Source organism: Lutra lutra, chromosome 5 (assembly GCF_902655055.1).
Source record: "Lutra lutra chromosome 5, mLutLut1.2, whole genome shotgun sequence".
In the NCBI taxonomy this organism is placed as follows: domain Eukaryota; kingdom Metazoa; phylum Chordata; class Mammalia; order Carnivora; family Mustelidae; genus Lutra; species Lutra lutra.
The window spans coordinates 82,767,575-82,780,271 of record NC_062282.1 but is presented as its reverse complement, the minus strand read 5'-3'; the positions used below and the strand labels follow the sequence as shown (position 1 = coordinate 82,780,271).

Sequence of the window (12,697 nt, the reverse complement as noted above, 5' to 3'; positions counted from 1 at the left end):
CCCCGGGGCGCAAAAATCACTCCTGAATGAGAGCCACTGCCTTAAATACACATAACCCACACAAATCAGAGAAGAGTGTTTCCTGAAATTGGTTCTGTCTCTCACATACAAGAATAAACCACTGACCACTGGCTGCAATTGAGAAAAACCACTAGTGATCACTGTAAATTCTATGTATATTTTAGCTTTCATGCATTCTTTTTCTTTCCTTTCCATTTTTTTTTTTAATAAATGCCATTGCCACTAGCAACTATATGAATAAAAACGGGTTTTTTACCCAGAAATCTGTAATGCTTGAATTTCACATCAGGAGACCAACTTCACTCCACCTTCTCAAGCACTGACACCTACAGTAAAGACAAACTATTGTGCTGAATTAAAAGCTGTGAAACTTTGAAACCAGACTTTTCGCACACGTTCACACAGCATTACCATGGGCATTAGCCACTGGCCCGACATCGACCTAAAAATGGCACGAGTGTGCATACACACTCACATCCATTCACACAGAGGAGCAAGTATAAAGCAACTCTTCTCCACTGCTTTCTTGTGCATCAATCAATCCTACCTCCATTTGTGATGGATGGAGCCAACCACCAGCAGCAGAGAGAGTCTGAAGGGATGCTAGTTTTTATTGTGCAAATGCAGGTAAATTAGCTAAAGGTCGATTCGAAGAATAAACTGACAAGATGGAAGGGGTTGTTGGAAAAGGGAGACACTAAACCCTCTACTTGGCATGTAAGCTCTTTTAGGAGGCTGATTAACAGGAAAATCACCACTCCTCAGCCCAGGACAAACCCCTTGAGAGCTGCAGGACCAGGGCACGTTTTTCTTCAGCTTTTTCAAAGTAGATTCCCTAAATAAAACAAGGGTGACAATCTAGGAACTAAAAATTCTTTACCCAGTAAACACCACCTTTTTTTCACAAACAAGAGGAATTTTTCAAAGGTTAGGAAACTGGGGCAGTAAAGGGATCCCACTTGGGAAGCAGAGGAGGGAAGTAAGCTAAATCAAGTTTAACATTTTTAAAAAATCTTGCCCGAATAATCTTAATTAGCAATTCAGGTTTATTAGTTTCATTAGCCATTCTTCCCTTTCCTGTGACAGTCATCTTTACTAAAATATTCACTGAGGATCACCACAAGCATGTATTTAAGCCACTCATTTTTTATTTCTCGTATCATGTGGGAATTTGATATCTGCCTAGTTATTCTGTTATATGCATAGAACCAACTGGATCATTGAAACTCTCCAGAATCATTTCTATCTGAATAGAGTATGGCCTTCCTTTCTGGCCAGAGTGGAAAAGTATAGAACTTCATCTCCTTCTTGTCACTGCATATGAAATATGATCACTATTTTGAATTGACTATTCCTTTCCTTCTTTTATATTTCTCTCATGGGTTTTTCTTGCAGTTTTTAGTTAATATTGGAGTTCAGCATCCTCAGCTATCTGAGAGTTTCATAATCCTGCATGAGTCAGATTGGACAAATTTAGCAATTCAATGACTCAGGAGTTTATTGGTGAAATATAGCTAAATTCACTAATCATTCCATATTAATTTTGGTGGTGTTTGTATGTTCAGTTAATGGAACCACCTTTGGGGCCATACACACCGCCACTAAGTTATGGATCGTTCTCAAGTTCCTCTGACTCACACTGTACAAGGCCTGGGAATGAACAACCCTCCTTGGGAAAGGTCGTATGTTTTCCTTCCTTGATGGGTATCATAAGGATATATCTCACTCAGAGATGTGCTCCCCTCTACCCAGAGTACCCATAGATAAAAGTATATTGATGCAGGTTTTCAGTTTTTCAAAACAAACAAAATAAAACAAAATCCAAATGTACAAATACACACAGAATGGAAAGGTGGCTGACAGGAGGATGAATGGACAGAGGAGTCATGACTCTCCTCTGCCCTGGTCCTGGGATGCTCTTCTTTGGGCCTTTCCTCTTAATGAATAATGCAAACTCTGACTTCTTTGTCGTGGAAAGAAAAGTGAAAGGAAGTGAGAAAATGTGGGCTTCTGCACAGTCAAATCCTCAACAGCAGGATTTCTTAAAGGAAGTTTCCACAGACCATCTCATCAAAATCATGAGAGATGGTAGACCACAATGCAGATTCCTTGGCTCTGATCAAAGTTTCTGAATGACCCTCTGGGACTAAGGTAAAGGCATCTGCATTTTTACAAGCGCTACAGATGATTTTTGTGCATGGTGAGTATTGAAAAACACTGCTAAAAAGTTTGCAATGGGGCTCACTACGAAAGAATCTCTGTTCTAATGTATGTTGCAAGATGAGAAAGATAGACATTTCAAACATAGAAGCTCTGTGGTTGCCTCACAACATGGTGGTTATTAAAGTTTAAGACTCTTTTCTTTCGGCAGGGGTGGAGAGCAATAACCATTTCATCTAAAACCAGAGAGATGAAGGCAATATAAATCAAACCCATTCCAGCAGGTTTCATTTGGTCTAATTTCTCTGCAGATATTAATCATTGTACAGTCCTATACAAATGACATTAACGCCATTTTAATTCATAATACAGAATACTCACTCTGATTCCTTCTCTAGTGTATTATTTTGACAATACAAATGAAAAATATATAAATTGGAACAGTGGGCCATCAAGATTGCAAGAAGCCAACAATACCAAGACATAAAGAGAGAAATGGCCCATGCTAAACCTATAACCCAGCATGCAAATTGTTGAAAACATTTATCTGCCACAGAGTCACCAGGGGAAAAAAATAACTCTCTTCATTTTTCCTATGAAAATGGCTATGTCAAGTGGAGGTGACAAAGAATTCTTCCTAAAAGTCCACAGAAAGACTCATTAATTCTAGCAAAGATTATCTAGGAAGACCAAGGTTATTAAGATTCCACAACATGATATCTAGTGGCAGAAAATACCAGCGCTCAAGCTCTCTGGGTTAAATCATTATGGTAAATACAAAGTTGGAAGGTTAAATCTGTAACAAAGGAAAATGTCTAAGAATCAAAGTTTGGCTCCCATTATGGGAGTTGGTGTCAAGCAATTTTGCAAACCACCATACATGCCTTTTCTTTTTGTCACTGGAGCATGTTTTGCTTGGCAGAGACAAAGGACCATCAGAAGGGAATCTAAAGGCCAGAGAAGCAGAAGTAATCCAGAAGCACAAGGAGTTGACAACGAAGAGGACCCACCATGGAGAGCACGCATCTGCGCCTAGGAATGAAGCTGCCTCTGAATCACACAGGGACATCTGAAAAGTGAAAAATCCATTTGTTTTCTCCCTAAATTGAATCAGGTGGGGGTAGACATAGCTATGGGGGAATAAAGAGCAAAGGGAACACATGATTTGTGCATTGTTCCCTTTTATTTTAATTTGCCATGCATGCATTTCCAGTCAGACAGCTGCCTACAATCACAAAGGGTAACACCACTGCATATGGCGGAGGCCACTTTACTGGGTTGTTTTTGTGACTACATCTCAGTGCAGCTTTTTCTTAAAGGGGAGGGAGAGCACACCAACACAGCAATCTCACAGCTTTATTTTCCTCTCTTCCCCTTTTCCTGCTGAACTGTTTTTGATAGTGGGTAGGAGGACTTGATAAATATATTCCTGACTCCAGGAGATCCACATACCTGTAGAGAGTGACCTCCCAGTGTCACTAGATTTTAGCATTGCAGGATTTCCCAGCAGGCCACCTAATTCAGGGTTCTATGTATATGATTCCTCATTCATTTGATCCATCTGCTATTAATTTCTTTGTATCAGCAAATTATGACCTCCATCTCTACCAATATTCAAGAAGTGAACCACACATATGGTTCTGTCCAGAAGTGAACTAAAAGTTCTTTTTTTTTTAAGATTTTATTTATTTATTTGAGAGAGAGACAGTGAGAGAGAGCATGAGCGAGGAGCAGGTCAGAGGGAGAAGCAGACTCCCCATGGAGCTGGGAGCCCGATGCGGGACTCGATCCCGGGACTCTGGGATCATGACCTGAGCCGAAGGCAGTCGTCCAACCAACTAAGTCACCCAGGCATCCCGAACTAAAAGTTCTTAAAACTTTTAAGCTCAGGGAAACAGGCATGAATCAGGATTAATAGAGCACTTAATCCTTTAACTCACTTCACTTACCCAGAAATGGTTTTCAATGTGGTAAGCCACCTACACCCTACTTGATAACTTCACTCAAACTAGGACTGAATGTTTCCACTGACTCCTCCTGAGAGCTTTTTACTGACCAGGTCTATATTCATCTCTCTACCAACACCCACACAAATAAACACCTAGCTGCTGTCTTAGCTATCTGGGATATTTGGGTGGGTGTCCATCTAGAGATGGTCCAGATTGAAAATGTTAGTATTGTTTCAATCAGATTTCCTACCACTAGTTTTATTCACTAGAGGGCATAAGGAATACCTAAGCAGAAAAAAATTTATGAGGTGTCAAGGGACAGAAAAAGTATGCCAGGAACATCATCTTTGTAGTATTCGGTTTCCTGTTTAAAGCAGGCAGTGGAAGTAGTGGGTTGTCTGATATCTTCCTCCTTCTTTAGTTCTTACTAGTGTATCTCTATCTTAATACCATTAGAGTTAGGTCTGAAATTTAAGGAAATTGGAACTTGGCCACTTTATGCAGATGCCAGACTCCATTAGGGCCACAAGCATCATCTGACCTACGTAAGTTTGAAGATATTTTATCTATCTTCAACTTCCTTTTGAGCCATTAAATTCTGTGATTCTTGCAGTATCCTCTATTAACAGGATGATGTGGTATTAAGAAACATTGAAAGGAAAGAAGACATATTGGTAGGGCCTTAAAAACTATGCTGTAGTTAAGAACAAATGCCTGTTAATATATTAACCCATAAAAGAACACCACTTAAATTCATAAATGATAATTCTCTTGACAACTCAACTCCCCAAATGAACTTTCTTTTTCACTCAAGTAGACCTTTAAAGTCCATTTGGGTCTTAGGATCAGAAAACATCTGCTGAGTCTGTGGCCCAGATGTGAGGGTAAGAATTAAACAAATTCACGAAGATACCCATGTACTCATGGTCACTCATAACAGGAACCAAGAGAGAACCTCCTACATAATAAATGTGCATCAACAAAATATTTCAAGAGGAAGCAATTGGTTATTAGATTCCCTCCTACAGACATTATCTAGTTGCCTTTATTACCTGTCACACATATATACATACACACACACACAATAAAAAAAATTAAAAGTGCTTGGCACACAAATAATGCTTGACAAATTATTTTTTAAGTTCCCACTGAAATGCATGAGGAATGCTAAAAATAAAAACGGGTTTTTAATCTTCATTTACCACAAACCTATGAAAGAGCTATTGGTACACGTAGAATACAGTCATACGGATAGATGGCTATCAACAGTTTCTGTTTGGCTGTGTCTATACAGGTCAAAGATGTATTAGAGAAAGATAGTTTAGAAAGCCAAAACCTTAATTCTGAAGCTTTAGTTATCTAGTTGGGCTTTTCACAGACATCAGGGAAATGACAGCCAAATCCCAAAATCCCAGACAAAATTGGCTACAAGAAAGTAACAACGTAGCACTGTAGTTGTAAAAAAAAGTCATGAGAAATTATTAGGAGGTGTGTGGAATACAATTCCCTCTTAAGGAAACAAAAGGCCGGACCCTTATCCAAGCAAGTACTGTGTGTTGTTCTTACTTCCACAACTACACAGGAATGCAGAGAACTGAATGTGGGTCACATGAAAAGGCCACACCATTAAAACATGGGCAGTAAGTACTCTGAAAACATTGAGACACGGAAGGTAACTCAGCTCAGGGTAGAGAAGGCTGAGTGTGGGGTCACTGAGTCATAATTTTTGTGGATACGAATGTTTGTTTCTTTAATACAAAGAATGTTTTACTAAGCTCTTCTCACCCTCTCCTAGTGCAGAGAAAGAGCAAAACTGTAAAATGGAGCCTGAGGGTGTTAATTTCAAAATAAGGAAGACAATTTGTTGACGACCAGGGTTACTCGATGTTGGAAAGTGTTGCCAAGAGAGGCTGGGAAATCTTCCCAGAAGGGTTTTAAGAAAGGAGCAGAGGCTCATCTGTGTCTAAAGTAGTCAAAGAGAGTGCTGCTGGGAGCAGGGGTGTTCCCCTTAGTATATCCAGGCCCTGGGGACATGTGTGCTGTGTGTATGTACAGACATCGTTGTGCTTGTGTTGCACAAATACTCATGCATATGGCATCAATATAAACTGGCACGTAATAGATTTGAGTGAAAAGTCATATAAATCTGCCATTTCCCCCCTTACCCCATAAACAAAAGGGAAAAGGAAAATTTAAAAACCCAAACATATGCCATTGGGCCAGATCTCTTTCTACCACATTCTCATTCAAAGGAGGGAGGTAGAAGATGAGAGAAAAACCCAGTTTGGGATAAAGGACTCCCAAAGCCTCTCAGCTACTCTTCGGTAGCCTGCTCTCATTTTACATAGATACTCAGCACATGGTATCCAGTAAACACACAAACAAACAAGGAACCAAAAAGAGATTTTCTTATCATTCCACATCTGGAAAGAAATCTACCCTGTGGATTTAAATGTTAAGGTGAACTAGGTCAATAGGCAGTAGTATATCAATGGGCTACTGTGTTCTAACAAACATATTGTTAGTTGTTACTTTCCTTTTCGAATACGAATTTTGTTAGGAGGTTTATTTCCAAATGGTGACACGATTCATTTCTTCTCCCACCCCTGGCCCTCCCCTATAGATGATACTTCCGTAAAAGTTCAGATTGCCAAGGATGTTTTCTCTCAGGGAACCTATCTGGGATTTTGATCTTTAGGAAATCCTGGATGCATTTCTCCAGCTCTTCCTCAATTGAGAGCTTTTCCTTAACAGCTTTTTTTTTGCTGCTCATGTTCGACTCCCTGGAGCCTGAAGTCAGAGTCCGGAGCAGATCGCTTTTCCGCCGCATCTCGGACTGTTGGATCAGCTGCACGGGTCCCTTCTTGATGGGACGGTCCAGAGTCTGGATGTTGGTCTGGCGTGTCACGGGCCCGCAGATGACCGTCTCCTGGGGAGAGCTGGCCTCAGACTGACTGTCACAGCTGGAGGTGGAGAGGTCGTTGCAAGATGTGCCGCTCTCCCCTTCTTTGTCACCTGTGGCGTTCTTGCAGCAGCAGTCGCAGTGGGAGGGTGACCACCTCGAAGGCTCACCTGCAAGCAAGCACAGCACCCAAGGGGTTAATGCTAGCCAGCTCAGCCCAGAGGAGCAGCACAGCACCTGAACACACACACACACACACACACACACACACACTCACAAGTGTCCACAACCATATATTTACAAGAAGTGGGGTGCCACACAGGATAGGCTGCAACATGAGCACCTAAAAGTCAAGTGCACTGCAGGAAGGAAGTTCATAACTGCATGCTGGGCTTCAGTCCATGGGCACTGCAGCCAGCTACTTAGCTACACCATGTACCAATCTTGTCACCTTGGCAGTCCGCTTACATTCTCAAAGTTTCTGTCTCTTCCCCTGGGAGATGAGGATAATCAGTTGCCTACTTCCTAGAGTTGTAGAGAGGGTATAGATAAATCAAGTGAAATTCTTAACGAGGTACATAGCACACAGTAAACACTCGATAAATGCTACCTGATTTTACCATGACTGGTGTTAAGCCTGGATCCAGAGCTCCACGTTACTGCAGTCCAGTACAACAACGGCAGTCTCCAAGAGTCAGGGAGGGCTTACTCTGTGCCAGCCCCCCAAGTAAGCTCTGTGTACCCATAATCTCATGGGAGCCTCATGGTAACTCTATGAGTAACTCCACTCCTAGATTTCATACAAGGAAACTAAGACCCTGAGAATTTAAGAAACTTGCCCTAGTTTGCACATTTTGTAAGTGGCAGAGCTGGGATTTGAATGCAGATTTCCCAAGTACCACAACCAAAGCAACTAACCATTTGTTTTTTTCAACTTGTTGGACAGTAAAATTCCTGCTTTTCTTTAAAAACAATGTTCAGGGTTTAACTTCTCTCTCTGAAGTGTCTGTTTACCTCTCCTCAAAAATATCTATCATTTCCTCCTCTGAATTATGGTTTTGTTTTGTAAGTGCCTCTAATATTGCACAAATCACATTCTGATATTCTTTTTCACTTTATTCATTTCAGCTACTCACCATGAACTCTCCGAGCTGGGCACAATCAAGTGTCCATTGTTGTAATTCCAGCAAGTGGCTCAGAGTATGGCGTAGAAACTCAGTAAAAGGCTGTATCCTTCTAGTAACGTTTAAGTACCTGGATTCAGCCACACCTGGAGCTGGTCCCGTCAGTGGACTTTTAAGTTACATAATCCACTATCTTATATTTAAGCCAACATGAGTACCTCTCTCCCTATTCCCCTCAGTTTTGATTCACCGCACTGTAATCAGCTATTTGGAGACAGACCCATTTTTCAGATACACAGCTGGTGGATCCCTGAGCTAGAAAATCCACAATTACAGCACAAAGCAAGTTCCTAAACATAAGTCATTTCTCCCAGCCTTCTATCCCCTGAACATTCAGTCTTCTTAGGTCATGAACTTGATACTATTTACTTATCATACATTATATGCTAGGCTATTTCATATAGTTCATTGCACTTAAGCCATAAAAATTAAAGGAAATGAATCCCCTTTATAATGCTAATATTGAGGACAAGGATAATGTAGTATCTACATATATTTAAAAGGAGACCCAGTTTGATTTGTGCTATATCTTACTCTCATAAACAATGAATCACATTATAGTAAGATCCCACTTTACTGGCACCTCTAATATGGTCAAAGTAGAGGAAACCTAGAATGGAAACTAATAGGAAAGTTATATCCTGTCTTCTTGTTAAAGGCCTGTTATCCATATACTAAATGATTTAAATATTTATGGAAACTTACTTATTTTCCAGAAGGAGTAAAAAGAAGTCCCTTATAAATCGTAACTTCAAAATTATCTCTAAAGTACATCCACTCTTTCAAACCACTTTTTAAAATGTGACTGAGTAATTATTGTATTTATATACCCATTAAATGAAATGCAACAATCCAATTAGCCAAAAGGAATCACCACAGCAATAATGTCCTACTTATCCCTGGCTATTACCAGTAAATATCTTCCATGCAACAGAGAAACTGCTCAACATGTACCAGCTGCTGACTGCAAATATCAGCAATAGGAAATCTTTTCTCTGCCAGCCCAGATTCTGAGGGTATCATTTTTCTTCTTCCAAAGGCAGAATCTGCCTCTACCTCTCCAAACCCAGCCATCCCTAGACTAATAGGACTTGATGGAGAAATGGCTCCAATGCATTGGGTCAAAACAAGGTAATCATTATCAATCCAGACCTGGTCTAGTTTGATCCTTTATGAGAAAAGTTCAGAAACTAACCTAAGCCTTAAAAAAATAGAAGAAGAAAAAAAAGGAGAGGAAAGAGGAGACAAACAGAAAAGAGAAGAAGACATATCTGCTGAGATATGCCTGAGCATTACCTTAAAACAAGATGATGAGCTATTTTGGCCATAAACCCTGCTGAACCAGTAGAAAGACAAGTCTGTGTTTTTCTCCCCAAGAGTTACCTTCCCCACTGTAAAGTCATTTCATTGCTTAGGGAAACCTAAGGCTTTTCTAAAGCGCAATTTAACAACATGAACACCATCATGGGAGGGAGCGTGCATGTTTCTGTGAAAAACTGCACACAACCCTCCACTGCATGTCTAAGGCAAGAATGCAGAGTGCATGCAGCTATCTTCCCTGAACTGCCACGATGATCAAGGGTTTAAATGTCAGCTGGGATCCTTCAGCTTCCAGGCAAATAGAAATATTACTTTCTACTTATTCTAGGAGCTATCACTATTAAAGGGAAATTGAACAACTTAATTTTAGTGAAGCCTGTTATACTACAACATGTTTCAATATTTTATGAGAACATTTGAATGTTTTAACATTTTCAGCAAGACAATTCATAAGAAGTCTTCTGGAGTCCATATATTAAATCAAGGAAAAGATGGTATGAATGCAGCTGGAGGTCCTGTGTGAAGAGTCATCATGAAATTTAAAAACAGTTAAATGTGAGAAGATAACCACTCTGGTTTTTTTGGGGGGTGGGTGGGGAAGCACTGTCTGTCTCATTACCCCCTTCCCAAGAACTTGACCAGAGCAGAGGTTTTAAACCATAGCAGAGAAGTAATGTGTTTGGGCTGTGGACCCGTTTGCCCTTGCAGCCCCACTGACATGTGCTCACCAGTCCTGGCAGATGTGGAAGGAGCTGTGAAGGGTCAACTCTATAACTCAAGGTATTCTAGAATCTCCCCAATTATAGCAAATTATGATCTCATAAATACCTCGGTACTTCGAATTACAATATACTTTTGCTCCCCATCAGCTGAGGTTTCAATACTGACTGGAATAATTTTCTCCATTTGAAGAGAAAACAGGTTACAACTGATTAGCCAGATGTAGGAAAAAAAAAAAAAAACAATTTCATCCCAAGAAAAGTCTCATCTATTGATATTAAAAGGGCAAAAAAAAAAATTTAAGGGTTTTGAAGGGTTTATTAACAGGCTAATGGTCAAAAAGCACAATAGCTCTACTTTATTTTTAAATAAACCACTGCTTAATTTGTTGGATATTATATCATTTTTGATGCCTGGCACATAACAGAGGTTTGATAACTGTTTGCGGAACGAATGAATGACCCAAACACACGTGTTAAATTGTATCAAAATCATAATGCAGCAGCACAGATTGCGGACTCCAGAATCAGGCCCCACAATTTGTCAGTTTGGATAAAAAATACTTCACCTCCCTGAGCCTTAATTTCCTCATCTAAAAAGTAAGGCTAATAATAGTATCTCCCGGGGTGCCTGCGTGGCTCAGTGGGTTAAGCCTCTGCCTTTGGCTCGGGTCATGATCTCAGGGTCCTGGGATCGAGCCCTGCATCGGGCTCTCTGCTCAGCGGGGAGCCTGCTTCCTCCTCTCTCTCTGCCTGCCTCTCTGCCTACTTGTGATCTCTCTCTTTGTGTCAAATAAATCAACAAAATCTTTAAAAATAATAATAGTATCTCCCTCACAGAGGTTTTAGAAAAATGAAATGAGACAATTAATGCAAAGGTGTTTCATGGTTTGAAGCACCCGATAAATGTTCTATTCATTCATACCTATTTGCTCTACTAAAAGCCAGGCACTAACCTACATAAACCACACAAAGGAGGAGCATGTTCGACAGGATTTGGTATGTTGCCCCCAATATGCTCTACAATCAGTTCTTAGGTCTGGCTGAAACATCATGTGAGGAAGGGTGCTGATGCTGACGCTAGACTCATCAAGAAAATGTATAATGACATTTAGTAATGCCTGGATTTGCTGTGAGAGTGGAGAGTAACCACAAGCACGTGCAGTGTCTGGCACATAGTATGTGACCAGGGGATAGTTTTGGAAAGAAGTTTCCTTTACTGCACAGTGCTTACAATTTCACAAATGGATGAGTCTTCTGAAATAAGAATTTGCTTGAAAACACATAAAATAAATTCAAACCCAGAGCCAGGAATAATCTGTATTTTGGATTAAGGGGGGAGGAACAGGACCCTAAATCGCCCTAAGTCCTTAAAGCTCAAATCTTCCAACATTTTACAACTCTGAAAAACTGAGGACCAGTCAGGCAAGTTGTATGATTGTACGTGGCCCCTTTGGACCATAGTCCTAACTGCAGATGTCCTTACTGATAAAGAAGGAATAAAAGAGGAAAGACTACAGAATACTTCTCCCCTATGAAAAATTCAAACCAAGCTGAGTGAAACATGACTTAGCAAACTCACAAAGTGCTTATGCATTTTTAAAAGAGGCAGCTCTGCAAACTACCCACACTTCAAATTCTCCACCTGCTAATGGTTGTGAACACAATGCACATCATTTACAGCAACAGCTGGGAAAACTGCTTTCCCCTGTCTTCTCTGTCAATGATGTAGGAGCCTGCCAGTCTGGGAGCTAGGTGGCCAGATCTAATTTATTGAGGCTGCTGAAAGACTTTCCTGGTATCCCAGCTGAAAAGTCAATAATGGCCAAATTGATGTTTTTATAATTCTGCTAACCTTGGAGAAGATATTTCATAGTAGAGATTGGGAATAGGCAGACTGTGCAAGCTTCTGAGAAAATACATTTTCCAGCTTGACAATCATCCTTTCTTGCTTCCTTTCCACTCTTGGACATTGGTCCTTGGATGGGCCCAGCTGGAGCTCCTCATTAAGAGGTGGCAAATTTGGGTAAGAGCAGACGGTTAAAATCATTCATGCATCAGTCAGGGCCAGTCGAGAAAACAGGCATTGTACCTGTAATCTTCATAGGGAGAATTTAATATAAGGAATTGGTAAAACAGGTACTGGAGGGGTGAAAAAGATGCAGAAAGACTGCAGGAGGCAGCCACCACTTCTAGGGCTGGGGAGACAAATCGAAGAAGGGGTTATCAGAACCTGGAAGCTTACAAGAGCCACCAGGTGGAGGTTGTGCCTAGGCATCCAAGGAGGGCACGTTGCCTATCGGTCCTGGTATCTCTGAAGGGCCTGGCTCTGCAGGCTACAGAACAAAACAAAATTGCGAACTGGGACTAACTACTTCTGGTAATAAAATAAACAAATAAAAGCTGGGTTGATGCTGATGAGCAGTATGCTGACAAGGAGTC

The 12,697-nt window shown here is 40.7% G+C and overlaps 1 protein-coding gene across 4 annotated transcripts in view; it reads right to left on the bottom strand.

Moving 5' to 3' along the window:
- Window positions 1-3,996: 3,996 nt before the first annotated feature.
- KCTD16 (potassium channel tetramerization domain containing 16) overlaps window positions 3,997-12,697 on the bottom strand; it is a 311,256-nt gene continuing 302,555 nt past the window's right edge. For all 4 annotated transcript variants that reach the window (XM_047731345.1, XM_047731346.1, XM_047731348.1 and 1 more), the window contains one exon: window positions 3,997-7,202. In XM_047731345.1, coding sequence (XP_047587301.1) covers window positions 6,748-7,202 — 455 coding nt within the window. In that variant the 3' untranslated portion in view covers window positions 3,997-6,747. The remainder of the gene's footprint in view (window positions 7,203-12,697) is intronic.